This window comes from Phymastichus coffea, unplaced genomic scaffold (genome assembly GCF_024137745.1).
Source record: "Phymastichus coffea isolate CEN01 unplaced genomic scaffold, Cenicafe_Pcof_1.1 PCOF00122, whole genome shotgun sequence".
Taxonomy (NCBI): Eukaryota; Metazoa; Arthropoda; class Insecta; order Hymenoptera; family Eulophidae; genus Phymastichus; species Phymastichus coffea.
Window position 1 is genome coordinate 605465 of NW_026706933.1, and position 21462 is coordinate 626926.

Sequence of the window (21462 nt, forward strand, 5' to 3'; positions counted from 1 at the left end):
AAAGAAAAATATATTGACATCGTGGTACTTTTCAATAGTGTATTTACTAAATGATGTTTATGCATATTCTATTTTAATATCTTATACAATAATGGCTTTTATTTTGTAAAGGTTACACAAGAGATACTTTCCGTAATCGTTGATGTTAGAAATATAATTGAATATCTATACAGCATAGTACAAGAAATGAAAAGTCTTATATCTTCTTAAGACAATGCTATTTACATAAAGAATGATTTTATGGCTTTCAAATAATTACATGCATTACTCTAAATTACGCTTCGTCATTCAGTAAAATTATTATTTACTAAAACCAATTACATTAAATAAGTTCATCTTAATCAAGGATAAAGATAAATCAATACATATCCAGTGTTTATAAGTTTATAAACACATACATAGAGATAGGAATTTTTGAAGCGTAAATGAATTAGAGAATACTAGTTTCCAAATTTTTATTAAGCTATTTTAGTCAACGAGATATTATATAGAAAATTACTTCAGAACTGTAAATAAATAAAATTTCATTTCCCACTTTAAATTATGTAAAGAAGTATTATTTTAAAAGGCGATCCTTGAATGATCAACCAGATAAAAAATTAATGAATAATTGGCTTTCAAATCTATCGACTCCACTCTTTCTTTCTAAAAACAATTGTTTTCCCAAACGTCCTACCATTTACAATATGTCATTTGATAACCACACACATTGTCCATGTATTTTTTTAATTTTAATCAAAACACCTGACGTACCATATTGACTCAATAAAAATCCATAGTACAATCAACTCAAAAGTTCTGCTTCATCTGTATTTTACAAAGTTGAAGTGCTTCAAACTTATCATTTGTCTTCGGAAAGTACAAAAAACTATAATTTAGGAGAAATTCTCGTAGCTTAAAAATTTACAGATGGGTAGAGACATGTTCTTGTAGCTCTCTTACACTAGAGAATGAAGTCTCGCAAAGAATGCACATATGTGTGTTGCCATTGTGCTCAGTGTTGAGATGTTCAGCGAGTTCATCAGGAGAATCGAAAATCTCGTCGCACACATTGCACACATAATGCTCATCTTCTTCTGGCTCCTCCTCGATAACCATGCTTTCATCTTCATGTACAGGTAAATGCATAGCTAGTTGGAGGGACGAGCTAAAGGTTTCCGTGCATTGCTCGCATCTGAACACTGGTGATGTTGATTTCTTGGGTTTAAGAACCCGTCGCGTTTCCATATTTATTATCATATTTATTTTCTCGTCGCCGTCGTCCTTGAGATGGTTTCCAACGTGAGCTTCAAGAATTTCTTCGCTTTGGAATTTCTCACCGCAGAACGCACACTGGTGACCATCAGCGTCGCTATCGTTCGCTACCTCTTCACAATGCATTTGTAAATGTTCTTTCATCTGGTCTTCTTCGAGGAAAATTTTATCACATACAAAGCACGAATAGCTATGTTGGTTTTCTCCTAGGTTTTCTTCTTGCTCATTTGACTGGAAAAATAAATATATGATTAGCATTTTCAATTGTTATTTTAATAAGTTTTCAAATAATGGTCATGTGTCAAATAAAATTGTAAAAAAAAAGAAAAAATTTTTACCGCAGATTCATTTGATTCTGCAATGACAATTACGCGCTCTTGAGTAGTTTTACTATTTGGTAACGATTTCTGAGTCGGTTTAACATCCGTCTTCTTGACAATCTTATTATTTCTAGCATGCGTTTCAATGTGCTCGAGCAATAGATGTTCCGCGCCAAAGCTGCATTCGCACAAAGTGCAATTGAATTTGACGGAATTGCAGACGTGCGATCTGACCTCTTTTGCTTCGACAATGGCTTGACACCTCTTACACCTCATCAATTTTGGCTTAGGTTTAGTCTTTGACTGAGATTGAGACTCTACAGCTGGAGATGTTACTGTTGTCGTTGTTACTATCGTAGGTTTTAGTCCACTACTGGCCTTAGGTAAAATTTGCTTTAATGGCTTCGAGCTCAATGCCAAAGAATCAGTTTTGTGGCTTTTAACGTGTGCCTCAGCTTCCTCCTTCGAGAACAATTCCTTGCCGCAAATTCCACATATGTGCCGCTGGCGTTTCACTATCGCCTTGGATGGAGTGCTATTAGGTGTTAATGGCTTGGGTGTAGATTTTACTGGCAATGGTGTAGGAAGCATTTGTTTAAGACTTGATTTATTCTACAGAAAAATTTGTTCTTCGTTTATGCATAATTCCTTACTATAATAAATATATAGATAACTATTAACTTATATACTTACATTGACATTTCCAAGCGACGATCTACTTGCCAAAGATGGTAACGGCTTCATTTTTGGATCGATCGGTTTAACCTGTGCATTCACTGGTGGGCTTGTAGGAACAAGAAGAATTGTTTCGACATGCGGTTGAGCGTTCTTTATCATGGTCAATACTGGCTGTAGTGATGTTATTGCTTTACTCGCAGGCATTATAGTTTCTTTTACAGGTTTCTTTTCAATAGGCTTTTTGACTACTGTCTTCTTTTCTGCTTCTTTTTTCTTTTCGTCTACTTTAACTTCTTGAACCAGTGATTCATTTTCGATGGAGGATGATGTGGGTACATTATTCTCTATTATCTCAATTTGAGTCACTGGCTCTTCTCGTATTGGCTCAATTACAGGCTCCGAAGTATCTCCAATTATTGACTCATCAATAATATCATTCTGAACAACTTCTGGCACAACTGTAATTGGGCTGTCCGCACGTTTGGTCATAGGAGGTTTAGGGGTCGGTGTAGCTGTTCTCACAGCTTCGGAGCCTGCCGGCAGAGTTATATCAAAGTCGTCGTACCTCTTTGGTAACTTGAGCGTCCGTTGATTTCGCTTTCCTAGGGTTTTACTAAGTGGGCCCACTACTCCGCTTTGTCTTTTGACTTCCTCCAGAATGTGAAGATTGTTTATGTGATAGATCTTACATAACTTGCCCAGATTGAATTTAGTAATCGCAACTTTCGGTTGAAAAACAGGCGACTTCTCTGCTTCTTTGGCGAATTCTGGTGAAATTGTTTTACTACTTTTATGTGGTGCCATAGTGTCCTTTTTTTCCATCTCGTAATTTTTACGTAGAACTTTTTCAACAATGTTTTTCAGTTGATATTCTAATGACTCATAACTATCTTTAAAATTGAGACTATTAGGATCTGTTTCGTTCTGCGCTGTAGATTCTTCAAGAAGTCGCTTTTGAATATCCTCATTAATAAATTTGGCGAGTTCTAATTGAACTCGTTGAAGAGCTTCCACTTCCACACCTTCAATTTCAATATTAAGACATTTTTCGATGTTCCTGTGGGAAAATTCATAAGTAAAGGAACAGCAAGATTTTCTAGAAAAATAAGATGAATAAAATTCAGCAACTTACGATACTAACCCATTTTCTTTACTATCTGAGTTGCTTTCTGTTCCAATATCTTGCAAACGGATAGAATTTAAAAGATCAATTTTGCCACTTTCTTGATTAATAGCATCAATATTGATTCCATTTGTCTTCAAAGAAATATCGTTCTTTGACGACAGAGTATTTGGTAAACCAAGCGTTGTCCTCACAACATACGTCGCATTTCCTAATTGAATTTCCGACGTAACAAGTTGAGGAGTAAAAGCAGGCTCTCTTAAAGGTAGGACCGGAGTTACGCTGCTTGTGTCATCAACGTCGATAATTTCTATTTCATTCTCTTCTCTGAATTGTTCTGGCTGGTTTACTACAGAAGCTTCAGGAGGCTTTTTAGTGACGATGGCAATATTTTCTATTGGCTCTTCTTCTTTTGCTATCTCTTTACTCTTTACTTTCAAAGATAAATCAGCATTAGATTCCTGTAACAAAAGTAGTTAGCCAATCAATGTTTATGATGCAGTTTAAATTAGAAATAATAAAAGTTGTATTGAAAATCAAAGAAATCAACCGATATTTTCTCTGGTGTTGTCATTTCCTTTTGAATATCAGTTTTGGGTAATTCAATCTTTAAAGTTTTGGAAGTTTTTGTCGGTATCGCCTCTTTAACCTGATTTTCAGCGTTTCCTCGTCTAGATCGAGTTTTTCTCTCGTCTTCAGCAATGGCATTTTCTAAGCTAACCGTGTATTTTTCCGTCATGTTTGTTTCCAAATTTTTTAAAGCCCTTTGAATCTTTTTACTTTTTTGTTCATCTTTCTCACTACTACTGTTGAACTTAGCTCTAGCTTTTTGTACTGGAGATAGTTGTGTACCATTGTCAGAGTCACTTTCTGAAGGAATTTCTCCTGTTGCAGCTAAAAGAGCATTTTTACGTTCTTCCCAACGTTTAGTTAATGCCTCTCGTTCAACTTTCTTAGCACGAGATATTTTACGCACTGGTGAACTGGAGGAATCTGAAGTGTGACTCTTATTAACTGTAATTACTTTCTTCTCAGTCTCATTAATAATCACTGCTTCAACATTTGAATCCACATTTTTTAAAATAGATGTTTTTGTTGGGGAAAGAGGTGACTTCATTGGTTCATCATTGTCCATAGAAAAGCCTACACTTTTAAGTTCTTCCACAACCACCCTTGGACGTTTCTATAATAAAAATTAACATTATACTGTCTTACAATAAAGAATAAATAGAAACAGAATATTAATAAGAATAATAAACTCAATTACCCCATCTATTCCTGAAAATATATCATCTATAGCACTTTCTACGTCAATAATTTTGTCAGCTTCGGTTGTCTAAAGTAAATAAAGGTAAAATTTATTTAATGATATTCAATAGCAGATAAATGCACTTTTAATTTGAAAGATCTATTTATTCACCTGTGTATCAACAAACTTAAAATGATTCATCAAAGTTTGATTAGTCTTCATAAATTGTGACTTAAATTCATTCCACATATCCAATTTGTACAGACATATGTAGCAAACCTTCTTTGGATAATTGGGTTTATCCAGTATCTGTAATAAAAATAAATTATTTACACCATGCAATAAAAGAATTCGAAATAAAAATGACTAAAAAAATAATTAATTAAGATGCATTGAAACAATTACTGATATGAATATTTAAGCGCGCAAAAATTATAACTTGTGCTTCATTTATTTAAACTATCCAAGATAAAATAAACTTTTAATTAGCACCATTAAGAGAAAAATAAACAATATCCACTTATGGCGCAATTGCAAAACAATGAAGTACGTGTTCTATAATACGTTTGTCAATTATTACAAAATCAAAGCACAGTTAATCAAATCAAAACAATAAAGTTAAACAAACACGAATTTCCTGTAAAAATAAATGCCATTTGGTCCCTTATCAAACATAACCTAAAAATAAAAAAAAGTTGCAAACAATTGACTATTACAACAATTCGCGTTACGCCAAGTTATCGTCGAAAAATTAAAAATAAATTTCAAATAAAAAACCTCACCTCAATGGAGGAACATTTCTCAAGATTTTGGATTTTAGGCTGGAGCCAGTCGACGAAAAGTTGACTAGTGCAGGCATCGCTGGCCAAGCAAATGCGGCAGCGATTGCTCATGTCGTTTAACTTGCGTTTCCTCGGCATAGTGATGATAAAAAAGATACAGGTACACGCACTATCTACGCATCGGCAATAATAAACCTTAAAAAATCTGAAATGGACGCGATTCTTAAAGTTACGCAGCCAGATCGGAATAAAAATTAAGTGCGATTCCGTTGTCGACTCGAGGCACGTCGATGCACCTTCCAAGTCCCGATAGCGACAAGACAACGCTGAATGCTCAACGCACCGACGCACGGATTGTGCAGAGCCGAGTGGGGGAAAAAGGGCGCGAGTGGCAAATGCATGTCAGATCTATATACATATAGATGTCATCGTAACCAAGGCAGTAGTGCCAACTGTAGCACAATACTGTTCAATGGTTATTGACCATTGCTCATTGCCCATTGGCCAACGAGCTAATCATTTGTTTATTTATTTAATCACACAATGACAATAGTAGCAAATTACTTGTCCTAAAGAAATTTCAAGCAATCTGCAAATACTTGTAAGGTATAATTTATTATACATATTTTTAATATTTAATGAACAAAATCTGATTTTTATTCTTACTTTAATTTATATTATTCTATCAATAAACAAGTCAATATTTCTGCCTTGCTTAAAGATTACTTTGCGTCGTTATTGTTAAAAGAATTCCTCGAAGATTTTTCAAAGATTGTAGCCTCTTTACACACACACACAAAAGAAGCTTATATATACAAACATAAATAAAAAATTTACTATAACTCAACACTCCAAAGGCACATAAATCGAATAAATTCACTTTATTATTATCCAATAATTTTTTATTGCATTACATTTCAGAGTGTATAAAAATGATATATTTATATTATATATGAAATGTAATAAATTAATTAACGTTTTTGCAGATTTAGCATATTTGTATACAAAATTACCTATTATATCAAAAAACTTTTATTATTTCAAATCAAATCCTTATTGTGGTGATAACTACTACGTTATAAAAAATAAGATTTGAACAACTAACGCTATGAGATAAATCTTCATATAATTTTCTCAATAATCTTCAACTTCAACTTGAGTTAAAAACTTTAATTAAAAATATGTCATGAGATCACAGTCTTTTTATTCACAACTTTACAAAACTTTCAACTCTATAAAAAAATTAGCAATCAGAATAATGACTTTATAGTAAACGTCTTAGAAGACGGGAATCAGAGTACGATGAGCATTAGCCAAATCGTCATCGAGTGTAAGCAGCACCATAAATGAGAAAAACATTGCCAGAGCTGAGAGGAAATGCCAAATATCGTGATAGTCGAAGAAATTCCAGACGATACATGGACGATTATGTGTTCTTGATTGCGCCGGAGTCAGAGCCCACGAAATGGTTTTGTTGGTAAAAAAGAAAAGAGCGCCACCCCACGTAAAAAATGAAAGAATCAGGTAGATCAACGGTTGAAACATTATTTTCTCTCGATTGCACAGCTGAAATTGGAAAAACATTATGATTTAAATATTTAAATTCAAATCATTACCATAGGTTGATTTATAGTATACCTTCATAACTATGTAGAAGAATGTATAAAGAATTAGATTCGACATAAGAACTTGCAATAAATAGGTCGCGAAATCTTGTTTATGATGCATATTTCCATAAACTGCAAGTCCAAAATTGCAGAAATTACAAAGAATAAGCAGTAGTAGACGCCTCCAATATAGCGGACGGAATAAATATATCAATCCTGAACGTGCATCATGTTTCATCGTCTGGAATAAATTATTAATTGTAAAAACCACTTATAATTGACCTGTAAAGCTCTATATTGATAATTACCAGCATCATTCGATGAAATACGCCTCCGTTAAATTTCCAACGACCCATGTAATAAATTTGCGCGCTTAAAAAGAGGCACATGGAAAGATGAATAATTGAGAATAATATCCAGAACCACAATTCACCATCGAGAACCCCGATTAGTCCTAAGAGTATAGTAATTGCCAAAACTCCAAAAGTGACGGGAGCCTGAGCGTTGACGTCCGGATGACGATTTTGATAAATCTTGACCATACATAGCACTGCAATAATGTACATAAAACTTGTGTCTGAAATATGAATTAAAATTTTTAGCAAGATAAGATTTAAAAAACAATGTTCTTTTTTTGAAATATTCTTACCAAACTGAAAATTACTGTGATTTGGACAAAGATGGTAACTTCCTGATAGTACTCCTTCCATCATTAAGGCAAATCCCATTGCATAAAATAATCCATAATGTTGTGGGATACCAAAACCTCTATCTATGTGATACAATATGTCATCATATCTCTCTCTCATGTAAACTATAAAAATAAACAGCAAGCCTAACAAAATGTATCCTAAATTGGAGAAGACGTGATTGAAATCCGATAAAAATTGTAATGGATGAGAGCACAAAAAGTTATAGTAACATAGGTCTTGGTTCCCAGTGACATGAAGAACATTTTGGTAAGTCACAACTAATTGTATCACAGGAGCGCTATAAAATATAGCTATAGTAATAAGATAGTAAACATAAAGGCGTGATTTTTTTCTAAGAATTTTCGGCTCCTTTCTGGCTAGATCGCAAACAGAAAGAACCAATTTTGTGCGAATAACATCTTTATCACGTAGAGCATCCTCCATAAGATCGATATCATCCTCATCAAGAGAAGAATCATCTTCTGGCATAATCTAAAAAAGAAACGTAAGATAATTTTTATAACAGTTAAATTATAATTTATTTAACAAATAATATTCCTGTACTTCTTGGAAACCTAAAGAAGACTGAGGAATTGGTGATTGAGCTTCCTGCTGTGCTTGATCCAAGTCATCTTGAATGGACTGTTCTCGTAATATTCTTGAATGATGAACTTTACAGCATATAGAACCAATAATATATATTGTACAAAATGCTGTAAACATTCCTAATACAGAGAGTGATGCAAAAACATATTCATTTGTAGTAATGCTATTTTGAATCTCAACTTCAACATATTTTGATCGATCAATAATAGTTTCATCTGTTGAACATTCACTGTCATCTGTGTTTACAACTAACACTATGAAAAATCCATTAGGGTATTTCATTTTCTGCAATAAAAATAAAATTACCTATTTTTAATAGTTATATCATAGAGTAAGAAATTAATTTAAGAATAAATCAAATTATCTTACTGGCACTGTTATTCCTCCTTGTTTACTAACAGTTTGCCAATATCCAGCATATTGAATATTTCTCTCCAAATCAAACACAGGACACTATAAAATAAAAATTATTACATTAACTGAATTATTTGATTTTTCTATTCATATATATGTGCACTATACATACCGATGTGTTTTGAATTGAAAAAGTCATACAAACTAATGATTCAGACTTAATACTAATCAGTACAGATGAGCTATCAGTTAAACCTTCAAAATCATAGCCAAAATAGACAGGTTTCGAAGGTGTAATAGTATAATTTCTTTTTTCTCCAGATCTGAAATTTCATCAATTGCTATAATCTTTTAAGCAGGTTTTGAATGAGAAATATTAATAAAATAAATTACTTACTTCAAATAAAATTCTTCATGCTTCATTGGATTAAGCCTCAAGAAAAATGAAATATTTTTAATACTAGCAGTAGATATACTAACTGTAACATACTGATCAGCTTTGTGAAATCTGATATCTTTATAATAATTAGAAGGACACAATGTTCTGCTTGTTTCACGATAAGGTATAGGATTGGCTAAATTTTTATTTTCTACTAACAGAGGCACTTGCCATGAAAGAATACCCTTTTTTTGTCTTACAACAACAATTAGTGGGTAATCGTTATCGGCATCTTCACTTTGTACATATATTCTAGCTCCACCTGTAAAATTTTTATCTTCTTCTCCAAAGAGAAATACAAATTCTGTAGAAGAATTGATAGAGCATGTGTATGGAAAACTATAATTAGCTATATTAACAATTGGATTCAGAGCTGGAGCCTCTCCAGTGTTGGAAGAACCGACAACTGTACTAAAGACCAAAATTGCCAGAGCATTTGGCACAAGCATTAAACACCTAACCCATGGTATCTTTTCTTTCAGCATTTTGATAAGCTAATCTTTTCAAATGATTCTTACAAATCACTGCAAAAAAAGTACACAATCGTGTAAACTGTTACTGCATATGTCAATTGGCATAACCATCTCTATTATTCGTTCATTTTTGATTTCCTTATTTTTATTCTTTATGAAGTATATAATATTAGATTACCTTCGATAATAAAAGCGCAGACTACTCTTGGTCAGACTACAAATGATTATCAATTGACCATCTTGTCCTATATTTGTTTACTTTCATTATTCGTCTAATTGGTTATCAACATTTTTGCTGAATTTCATTTCTTTTGTGATATCACGACGTAGACAATAGAATTGTAATATAATTCGTGAATGTAACTATATTATTACTTCGATAATTGTCATTCACTAGTGTGCATGAGCACTGTCAACTTCTCAAAACATATATATATATATATATATATATATATATATATGTACAAGTTTGCCTTTGTTCCCTTGATTTTTAGCTAAATTTTAGGAGCCTGTCTGGTGTACGTTCCTATATACAACAGTACCAAAAACGAGTACTGAGTAGACACAGAGATTCTGGTATACATAACTCAAATCATAATATATAAGATATACATATAGATATAACTTTAAAGAATAAAAGTTTAATGTAGCGGTGGCGCTTCTCGCGGCGGTCACCCGCAAACCCAAATTACCGTGATATGGTAACTTGCCTCTGAGATGTCCAATCCGATGTCGAGACTGTCGAGAGCTACAATATATCCCATAATTATCATGCATACATCTCAATTAAAACATATATTATTAAAACACTGGTATGATTAAAAAATCTATGTTTGAAAATACAAATTTTAGCACATACTTTAAAACTCGATAAATAATTAATCCTAACTACTAAACCCAAAGCCCTACGGGCAACGAGGTTCAATGAATATATGCGACCAGCAACATTAAAAAATACTTTCACAAGTTCTCCGCTAAAGTATGTATAGTTACGCATTCTATTTTGCTATACGCTTGGAAGTATGAGGGTTTAAATCCGATCGGAGTTTATTTTCAAGCAAATGTTATCTTATTATTATTTAAGGATCTATTCATATATTGCCAAGTAAAATTTTATTCATTTCAAAAACATGAAAATTTATCTGAAAGATATATTTTCCTGATAAAACACCGAAAAATCGTCATATTTAACACACTAGTTATTATTAGTATTGCCTATGTTTGACTTATTATGAATTATCTGTGAGACATTGTCGGTATGATAAGTTTTTCAACGAAAATAATACAGATTATTAATGATGATGTGATGATTTAACCACAATAAACTTTCTAACATAAATAAAGATAGCTTGCAAACGGCACAGCATTGTGCATATGCATATAGTGCTGCCCAGAAGAAAGCTAAAGATTTGAGGAGAAATGAAAAGCATAATAATTTTGAATAATATTAATCTAAAATAATATATACTTAATGTTTTTGGGAAATACACTACTCAAAGATAAATTTTCGTGATTTTAAAGCGAATGAAATTTTACATGGCAATAAACATGAATAGATGCTTCAATAATAAGATAAGATTTGTTCGAAAAAGAAATTCCAACCGGATCGTTAAATTTATTTGATCAATAAAAAATAGCTGGTTTCTGGAAATGTAGTCAATACAACGTGTATCTTTTGATAACGTTGTTCAGCTACTTTATTAGAAATAACAAACTTGAGCGAACTCGTGTGTCGTTGAAACTTAAAATTTTATTTCAATGTTTACTACATCCTCTAAGACACTTTGGCGGGGAAGCACACCTCGGAGCAGGCATCCGGGAGACGCAGCAAGGATCAACGTGGCCACATTCGTCCTTGCACATTCCGGGACAAGGACCTCGAGGACAACCGAGCGGCGGACACGATACGTTACAAAACTCGGCCTCAGGTTTTCTGTGCAAAAAAAACGTTCGGAGTGAGCGCATATAACGCTGCACAAGTCCTCGATGCACTTACGTCAAAATGATTTTTTCTAGTAAGCAGCGGAGATCTTTCATGTAGTTTCGGTTTTTGTCGGTCATTTTTATTTTCACTTGTTTGCTTTATTTTTATTATTCTTTTGAACTTTGGTCAACTTAATTTTTAATGAATTTTATCATGGACTTTCAATTTTGACGATTTCCGATTTCCGAAAGCTGACGTTGATTTTTGGCGAGTAGATGACTAGAGATACTGATATATCGTACTATATTAAGCTTACAACTTCAGATCGTTTGATATTCACTTATTGATTTGTTTTCGAGCGTTACATTTGCATATCTATAAATCTACGCGCGCATCTAGCCTAATTGAATTTATTGCAATCACTATTGCATGCGAAAGTTGTTGCGTATATAGTGTCGTGAAAGTAGAATAAATGTTTTAGACTTTGTATGATCATTTAGTCAGAAGTAAATTTCAAAATTTAAGTATGTATCTTTATTAGAAAAGTAATGTTAATTAAGGTACAAAGAAATAATGACATTAGACTAACGCTTAGCTGTACGCGCATTATTGACTGATTGATACGGTGCAGATACATTTTTAATGAATTTTTTTAGTTAAAAAATTGAACGAAATAAAAAAATCGATTACGTAGTGAAAATGAAAATTATTCAACAGGACCATTGGTGAAAATTCATACATATTTATTGTACTTAAATTATGTATACATTATTCAAAATAATCAATAACTTATATTATTTTTCTAGATTAATTAATTGTAAACTCAAAATTTATATGTATGAGTATTTATTTAAATTTATTGTATATAGTTCTTGAAATCATAATAAGAATTTATTATAAATGTAACAAAATATGATTTTTGAAAATCAATCACTTACTGGAATAATTAATTTTTGTAAAGATAAATTATTTTATGTGTCGGTATTTAGTACTCTATTCACTTACTTATTCGGGAATAATTGATTTTAATGTAAGCGTGTAAGTGTTGTGTGACGTCGGGGTCACTCTCAGGTACGCTTGGAGCAAGCGTAAACTCAGGGTTGCTCTGATTTGGCTATCGTGTAACACACAAGCCGGGACGAGCAATATTGTTGCGTTGAGAAAACTGTATGCTAACGGGGAATGTAATAACCAAATGTTATTACGAACACACCAGACTCACGCTTAATGTGTTCTTAAGGGACTTTAATGGAAATTCACCAGACTCACGCTTAATGAATTTCCAAAAGAAAGGCGGATTACTTAAAGAAAGAAAAGGATAGCCAGGTTTAAGATTTTACTTACTTTTATTTTATCAATTTAGTTATTATTAATGTTGCGTTCTCTCTCTGCTCTTTGGCCTCTTTCTCTCTCTATATGTTCTGAATATAGTTGGGTGATTTGATGCTTGCTCCGGGACTCGCTCACTAGTAAAAACTTCTTATTACGGACTTCCTGGTGCTCACTCCGCACTTACTCTATCTGAACTTGACTTCCTCTAACTTAACTGACTGACCTGAACTTAACTTCACTTAACTTCCTCTCCAGCCTTGTACAGAGCTTTTTATAAGCCGTGGGTGGTTGGGTGGAAATCCCTTTCCTCAGGCCCATGAAGCGATAACGGCTAAATTTTGTATTGGTCGGAAATTTTCTAATCATATCCAGAATTTCTTTATTGGTCTGTGGGCGTGAATTTTCAGAGAGAGAAAGGGCGGTCCCTTTTTAACTTGGGCCCTTTTCTCCAGAGATGGCTCTCGGAGTGCCACTTTTAAGAGCAAGAGTAACGCTATAGCTTATAATTACTTATACATAATTGTACTAAACTTAATTAATTATGACGATACATAGTGACTATTATGAACATTCAGAAAAATTCAAACCTTTTACGATTTATTATAAAATACATTATTGTTCTATTTATTGGTTATTCGGTGACAAAAAGGTGCGCATTATAATGGCTTACAAAATTGATGAAAATCTATTTAATATTACGGATATTTTCTTAAAAATCGGTGGGAAAAAAAAAGATAGATTGCATTTTTATGGTCCCCTTCCATTATCGGCGTGATAACACTTCACGATGTATACGCGATGATCGTAGGCCCCTGTCAACACATACGTGTGGGACAAAGCAGGATAGAGCGTTGATTGTAAGCTTGAGTACGCAGGCTCGGGCCACTATCAAAGTTTATATTTCGAATGCGTTTTCATCGTGGGAAATCAGGAAGGTTCCCACTCCGTTCGTCATATTTAATAATTAAATATAAAAAAAACTAAGTTATGGCTAGCCGTCACACCCCCACACTTAAACGATTGCTAGAGGAGTGCAACGAGGAAGAGCAATCGAAATTTTTATTCTAATTATAAAGATCTTGTCGTATCATGCTGTAATCAAGGTTTTATTATTATTTTTATTATTTTATTAATCTCGAAGATCTTACCCTAACATGGGAGGAACCCAAACGATGGTTTAACTGCTTGAGATTGTGATGCTGGAATCGAATTACTCTGGTTGTGTTGTGTTATTTCATTTTCTGTTGTATGTAGAGTCGGATATAACTCCTGTCCAGGAGCGGTGGCAATATTTGCTGGTGATTCTACATCCCTTTTCGCTTCTGTGGGTTTTGGTGCTAAATGTATCAGAAACGTAGTTAAACTGTTCCATATGGCCCCAATCAGATGAAAAGACCATCCATAAATGCTATGTAGAGTTATTCCATTGATGAGGACTTCTATTAATTTTTTTGTAGTTTGGACAATTAGTATAATTGCAAGTATACCGGCACTGAAAGTACCAAAGGTCATAAATTTCATCCACATTTTGCTCCAGGTATTGACTATTAACTGCTCCATTACATTCTCGTTCATTAACCTTCCAATTATTCCATTACTGTCTCTTATGGTGTGTCCACGAATTTCTCTGGTTACATCATTTATTACTGCAGGTTGCTCCAAGGGGAACAGGATTCTGTTCATTAAATCTTGTAGATCCTTTTCTGTATATATTCCGCTGGTGGCTAGTGAGGGAATATTCTGGTACTTCCAAGTTAATCCAGAAAAAGGCTTAAGAGTGGTGGGAGTTTTTGCTTCTACTGCTCTTGGTAAAAACTTATACCAGTCATCATTAAAGTAAAAAAATGTGGGTAGGAGAGCATTACAATCAACTACTGTCCCATAAGCCTTCAAAATATGTGTTTTTGGAGATAAAAATTTGGTATGGTTGTTATGGATTACTTTTAGTTCAGCATAACATTCGTCTCCTTGCGATACCTTCACATCAACGGGTATACACTTAACGATGTGTACTACCTCTCCTGCTGTCACAGCCATGTATCCGGGTCCTTTCATGAGATTATAGGCAAACTGATCGGGAGATTGACTAGCAATTGCAAGTGCATTTTTCATAATTTCTCTTTCTTGCTTACAGCGATGTACGACAACATCCTTGTACATACGACTTAATTGTACTTTTATGTGACGTTCTACATATACAAATTTAGAATTTACATACGCAAATATATCTAGGTTGTTCATTGATATTTTCTTACTTAGAAAAAATGCATTATTTTCGACAATATAAACGAATAATTTTGGGTGTTCAGTAACTATAATTTCGTAACCACATAGATTACGTTTAGATTTGGATATTAACGCAAAAGCAATGTCTTGTGTTACTAACGAGTATAATGTTTGTTCTATTTCACCTTCAATTTGATTAGCTGTTCCTTCATACAATATTTGATACCGATTAAATTTGCATACATCTTTAGGTACACTTTCCCAAAAAGTGTATCCTCCTTCAGAATCTACACAATGTTCACTACCTAAAATACATCTAACGCCACTACGTAATATTATTTGGTTATTATCTAAATCGACAGAAGCGGTGTATTCTTGTAAAGTTACTTTTATTTTAGCTTGGACAACTACGGAATTCCAGCTTCCATAAGCATCGGAATAACTACCATAGGTACATTCTCCATTATGATCTACACTTCCTGCAAGTATAGCGGGTCTAACCGTGGTTTGATTAACTTTAATATCTCGAAATACATGTGAATTGTCAAAATAAAATGTACCGCTTTTGTGTAAATCATAACACGTTTGTTGGCTTACATCCATTAAATATTCTATTGCGCCATTCTCTATTATGGAATTATGTGAATGCATTCCACAATAATAAACAGTTCGGTCTACTTGGACTTTACATTGAATCACTTGAGCAGTTTCATAGTTATTTAACTGTAACAATTGAATGTACTTTCTTGTTGCGTTTATTTTTGTAGAAGGCATTTCACATTCTTCCACACTTAATAAAGATATAGTGGTTATATTAAGAGATCTTGCTCCGCAGTCGTATCCTATGATGGCTGTAACTGGATTAGTTATTGTTAAAAATATTAGTGATAACAGAGAAGAATGCATCATGTTTTCGGTTCTGTAATCAGAAAATATTTCATTATATGTTCCTTTTGATCTTTTGTTTGTTTCATAATATATATATATTTTGTTTTATGATTTATCTCATTTTATTTTATATTATATTATATTTTTCCTCTCTACCCCTTTTTCTATTTCGGCTTATTTTCTTTGGTTGATTTGTTTATATGTGAAATTCGGAGTCTATTTGAATGAACTATTTTTGTGCCCTTTTTAGTCTCTATTTTTACATTATGTTTTGGAAGAATACCAACTATTTTATAAGGCCCTGAGTAATGATCCCCGAATTTCCCTGGTTTAGGTCCGGATTTTAAGAAAACGTAATCACCTAAACTAAAGTCTTTTGGATTTATATGTCTATCGTAATATTTTTTTGATTTTTCTTTAGAGCTAACTAAATTTTCGTAAGCTAATTTTCGTATACTACATAAACGCGCAACTAAATCTATTATATATCCTTTATATGTAGGTAACGTATCGCTTTCACGAAGGGGATTATTTGAGGGCATTCGAGCTAAGCGGCCAAATACAACTTCATACGGCGTATGTTTGGTACTTTCTTGTACACAGGTATTGTAGTTTAGGATAGCTAGGTCGAGCCAATCATCCCAATCGTTGTCAAGATCGGTGTATTGCTTTAAGTACTCAATTAACACGTGATGAGATCTTTCTAGGGAACCGTTCGACTGAGGCATGAATGCTGTGGTTTTTAATTTCTTTATTTTGAATCGCTTGGAAATACGCGTCATTAGCGAACTCAAAAAATTTCTGCCTTGATCAGTAAGCACAGCTTTCGGACATCCAAAAACACAAATGAATTTCTTAAGAAATGCATCCGCTATTGTTGATGATAAGGTGTCTGCTAATGGGACAGCTAGACAAAATTTACTTAATTGATCCTGTAAGGTTAAAATGTATTCGTTTCCTTTTATTGTTCTTTTTAGAGGGCCTACAATATCCATAGCAATTTTATCAAACACTGTAGCACATGTATCAGTTATTATCATAGGTTGTTTGGTTTGTAAACGAGTTAATTTCTTTAATTGACATTCTAGACACTGTTGGATTCGCCTTTGTATATCGTCTTTTAGATTTTCCCAATAATATTCTTGTCTAATCCGGTGAAAGGTTTTTGAAACGCCACGATGTCCTCCAATTGGGGATTTATGGAATTCATAAAAGATTCCGTCGCGTTGTTCTAAGGGTACATACTTTAACTTATCTGTACAAATTATTAATTTTATTCCACTATTTCTAAAGACACTATCTAATAAATACTCTATTTCTATCCAACTTAAATTTTCTACATGTTTACTCTGAGCAATACAGACTTCAGTTTGATTAGTATTAATTAGTAAGTCTCTTAATATTTTTAAAGTAATATGTATATAATCCTTAATATAAGTTAACGATTCTGGGCGGTCTCCTCGTATGCAGAGTCCAAATTGATGATAATTCTTCTTCTTCTTTTCTTTTGAGACTTCACCCACTTGTAAGATTACCTTAGTATTAATTTTCTTATTTTCTATTAATTTTCGAGCGCCTTCATCACAAGGTTGTCCATTGCTGCTTATAAAATAAGCAACATTGTCGTTGCGCACATGTATGGCTTCTTTAACCTTAACTATATTAGCGGTATCGTTGTTGTTATTTACGGACTCATCCGAACTATTATTCATTGAGTCCTCTTCGGAATCGGGATCTTGTATATTGTGAGGTAGATTCTGATTGGGTTGCACAGGTATTTTGGGTATAACTCGTGCCTCACCTTCAAGTTCACTATCGTCTAGATCACTTTCTACGTAATCAACTATCTCATTTCGAGTTCTTTCGGGGTAACGTTTTGAAACAACTTCGACAGATTCAGGTATAGGCAACTTCTCTACGGGAGGTGTTCTTGGGTGTGGGATAATATTTTTATTATCATTATTAATAGGACTTTTCCGGGGTCGTCCGCGTGGACGTTTTATTGGTTTGATTTCTTCAGTTTCCTTTTGAACTATCAAAGGATCAGATGACTGTTCCAATCGTTGCCTTTGCCTTCTAGTAACTACATTTATTTCGGGTATTTGATGAGTTTTGTCTGCTTCGGTGATTACAGATATGTAACTATTATTTTCTTGTGTTGGTATTTTCCGTCTTCTAAAAGGAATGTAAGTGTCTCCTATTTTTATTGTCTTTGTGTCAAAATTAACACTTGCTTTACTAGAAAAAAGGAAATCAGATCCTATTATACCTTCGCAATTTACAGGAAAGTCATTTTGTACAATACGGAATTTCATTGATATCTCAAATAATTTCAGTGTTATTGATCCTAAAGTTCTATAGGTTAAACCATTAATATCTATTAAGTCAATTTGATCGGTCTCATCACGAATTCCTAAAGCATACTTTTCCTTTATTAGACTCTGTTCAGATAAACTATTAATCATATACTGTGTCCATCCGTATTTTGGATTATATATATTCAATAAAGGAGGTTCCTCATCAACGAGTGGCGTATATAAATTATAAATTTTTCTATATTTTTTCATGTTACTATCACTAACAACAGGTTTTATTGCGTTACTTTCGTTTATGCTATTGTTATTATAGTTTATCTTCGTACTGGTGTTGTATAAAAAATTTTTACCTATGATTCCGTGATATGGCATTTGACAATTTGCAACAACATAAAATACTATTTCATTCCCGGCTATTGTTAACTTGACAAATCCACATTCTTGGTAATCATCTTCAGCAAAAATACTCTGCATGGGTAAGATATTGGACATTTGGATAGGTATATCGTCCGGTACACAACAGGATTTAATGATATTGGTAGTGGAAGTAGAATCAATTAAGAATTGAACCTCTTCACTTGTCTGTTTGCTGATATAAGAGTAAACTAGATTTTTAATTTCTCTATCATTCTGACGTATATGTTTTACATTAATTGGTTCTATCGGATTCCGAGATAATGCATCGGCTGTCGCATTGGCTTTACCTGGGCGATAAATTATCTCATAGTCATATTCAGAAATTTGGAAACGCCATTTCAAAACCCTGGTATTGAGGTCGGCTGACTTAAACCAAACTAAAGGTTGGTGATCAGTAATAATGGTGATTTTCCTTCCGAAGACATATGATTTGAATGCTTTGATACTGTGAATAATTGCGAGTGCTTCTTTTTCGTAAACCTCGTAATTCAACTCCGGACCACGTAGTACTCGAGAGGTGTATGCGATAGGTTGGTCTGATCCAATAGTGCCTTGTGAAAGTATTCCTGCTATTGCAATTCCAGAGGCATCCGTACGGATTATGTAATCTTTATCAAGATTTGGGAATTGTAATAATGGAGCGCTACACAGCAACTCTTTAAGTTCACAAAATGAACTTTCGATTTTATCTGTCCATTCAAACACCGTATCTTTTTGCAAAAGTCTGGTCAAAGGTTTAGCAATTTTCGCAAAATCTTTAATGAATCTACGATAATAGCCACATAACCCTAAAAATTGACGTACAGCTTTAACCGACTTTGGTCTTGGGAATTCCTTAACTGCTTCAATTTTTTTCGGATCTGGTTCTAGACCATTTTCACTTATTATATGACCTAAGTAATTAACTCGTCGCATTAAAAATTTGCATTTTCCAATCTGCAATTTCAATCCTGCTTTTCGTAATCTTTCTACTAACATTCGGAATTTGCGATCATGTTCTTCAAGTGTATTTGCATATATAACTATATCGTCTAAATACACGAACAGATCTAACCCTTGAAGTCCGCGGAGCAACGTATCCATTAAACGTTGAAAAGTCGCGGGTGCATTCTTCAATCCGAATGGCATACGCACAAACTCATAGTGACCGAAAGGAGTACTGAAAGCCGTTTTATGCGCATCTTTTGGGTGCATCTTGATTTGGTAAAATCCCATGGCGAGATCAAGTACGGAATAGAATCTAGCACCTCCTACTTGGTCAAAAATTTGTGTAATGTTAGGTATTGGATACGAATCAGCGATTGTTTTTTCGTTCAATCCTCTCATGTCCAACACCATTCTTCCATTACTGTCTGTTGCCTTAGGTACGATCCATATGGGGATGTTGTATGGTGAAGTAGATTCTTGTATTATACCAGCTTTTAGTAATTTTTCGACATGATAGTTAATCTTATCCTTCATCGCGTGAGGAAATTGATACTGTCTACTATTTACTGGTACATCATCGATTGTTCTTATCTCATGCAAGACAAGATCGGTTCCCGGTAACTTGTCGCTAGGAAGATAGAACACATCTCGTACTTCCTTAATGAGACTAACAATGTAACATTTTTCAGTATCGTTCAGGTGACCTAAATCTAAATAATCTTCTATGTTTTTATTACTATCTTCGTTGGTTTCATCTAAGATTACGTCGGCTATCCCTAAATCATTATCTACATCTTCTATATCTAATTCTTCGTTAACGCTGTCTTGTGCAATACTATAAACGTGTCTGACGGCCGAATTAAACGGTACTCCAAAATCTAAGGGTATCAATTCGTTTAATATTCTGTCAAACTCATCAGGACTAAGCTGCACTTTATTGACTTGTGGTCTTGGCATGATTTTTCCGAGATCTCGTTCTAATAATAGAGGTACAACAAAGTTTTCTCCTCTAAAATTATTAAATCCAAAGTCTATGATGGCTTTAGCTTCTTCGAGAAATAAAGCGCCTAATATTCCTTCGTAAGTCATTCCAAAAGCATCATCGACTACATGAAAGATAGTGTAAGTGTCAAATATCCTTATTTCGGTTGTACCAAGAGTTGATATTATTTCTTTTCCTATTCCTCGGACTTGTGTTTTTTGCGTGTTATCAATTTCGTTTCCAGGTGACAGAAGACGTTTCTTTATTAGATTGACTTCGGACCCGGTGTCTATTAGGAAATATTCTTTGGTACTAGTTGCTGGATTTAAAACTTTGACTTTTGGAGAAATCTTTTGTATTGCATTTATACTAACTTCTTCTATTCCTTCTGTACTATGTAAATAACAAAAATTGCTACATTGAACATTATTTTCTTGAAATCGTATGACATGATCTCCTACAATAAATTGTCGTGTTGCGAAATTTATTACAGAATTGCTTTCTGAAAAATATGTAGCCCCTAAAACTACTTCACAAGGTATTGGAAAATCATCTGGTACTAATTGAAATTCCGTCGGTAAACCAAATATTGATAGTGTAATTGTTCCTAATGTGATAAAGACCTCTGACCCTATTCCCTTTAATTGTTTGCATCTAGTACTATTTATATGTTCTGTGTAACTTTGAATCATTCCTATTTTCATTATATTAGCTTCTGAGCCTGTATCAATCATAATTTGAAATTTAATATCACCTAAGAAGTTTGCGTTAATTATTGGGACTTTGGCTGAAATTTTTGGTTCATTTGTTACGGTATAAGACTGAGCGATACTTCCGTCTCTTGTAATTGATGCGCTTGATTCGAATTGGTCCT

The 21462-nt window shown here is 33.6% G+C and overlaps 2 protein-coding genes across 5 annotated transcripts; both read right to left on the reverse strand.

Annotated features, from left to right (window-relative positions):
* Nucleotides 1-149: 149 nt before the first annotated feature.
* Nucleotides 150-5748, reverse strand: LOC131671270 (titin-like). Of its 2 annotated transcripts, none has more exons than XM_058947560.1 (8): nucleotides 5407-5748; nucleotides 4796-4933; nucleotides 4643-4711; nucleotides 3926-4558; nucleotides 3394-3836; nucleotides 2268-3309; nucleotides 1593-2186; nucleotides 150-1485 (listed from the first exon to the last, which is right to left on the reverse strand). In XM_058947560.1, exons 1-8 carry the CDS (start codon nucleotides 5542-5544, stop codon nucleotides 904-906), a joined length of 3639 nt encoding a protein of 1212 aa, XP_058803543.1. In that variant the 5' UTR covers nucleotides 5545-5748; the 3' UTR covers nucleotides 150-903. The 2 variants fall into 2 exon arrangements, with proteins under 2 accessions (XP_058803543.1, XP_058803542.1); XM_058947559.1 differs by having other exon boundaries at nucleotides 3385-3836.
* A 677-nt stretch (nucleotides 5749-6425) lies between these two features.
* Nucleotides 6426-9989, reverse strand: LOC131671251 (SID1 transmembrane family member 1-like). 3 transcript variants are annotated; one of them, XM_058947535.1, is made up of 9 exons: nucleotides 9756-9989; nucleotides 9063-9628; nucleotides 8838-8988; nucleotides 8681-8764; nucleotides 8270-8596; nucleotides 7663-8197; nucleotides 7322-7590; nucleotides 7045-7254; nucleotides 6426-6972 (listed from the first exon to the last, which is right to left on the reverse strand). In XM_058947535.1, exons 2-9 carry the CDS (start codon nucleotides 9587-9589, stop codon nucleotides 6685-6687), a joined length of 2391 nt encoding a protein of 796 aa, XP_058803518.1. In that variant the 5' UTR covers nucleotides 9590-9628; nucleotides 9756-9989; the 3' UTR covers nucleotides 6426-6684. The 3 variants fall into 3 exon arrangements, with proteins under 3 accessions (XP_058803518.1, XP_058803519.1, XP_058803517.1); XM_058947536.1 differs by having other exon boundaries at nucleotides 7322-7563; nucleotides 8270-8617; XM_058947534.1 differs by having other exon boundaries at nucleotides 8270-8617.
* Nucleotides 9990-21462: the final 11473 nt, after the last annotated feature.

Coding starts and splice junctions, on each gene's coding strand:
- LOC131671251 (XM_058947534.1), bottom strand. CDS start 9,589: ATGCTGAAAGAAAAGATACCATGGGTTAGGTGTTTAATGCTTGTGCCA. Junction 8,989..9,062: donor CATGAAGAATTTTATTTGAA/GTAAGTAATTTA, acceptor ATGAAATTTCAG/ATCTGGAGAAAAAAGAAATT. Junction 8,198..8,269: donor CTTCTTTAGGTTTCCAAGAA/GTACAGGAATAT, acceptor TTTCTTTTTTAG/ATTATGCCAGAAGATGATTC.
- LOC131671270 (XM_058947559.1), bottom strand. CDS start 5,544: ATGCCGAGGAAACGCAAGTTAAACGACATGAGCAATCGCTGCCGCATT. Junction 4,934..5,406: donor AGAAATGTTCCTCCATTGAG/GTGAGGTTTTTT, acceptor TTTTTATTACAG/ATACTGGATAAACCCAATTA. Junction 1,486..1,592: donor CAGAATCAAATGAATCTGCG/GTAAAAATTTTT, acceptor TTATTTTTCCAG/TCAAATGAGCAAGAAGAAAA.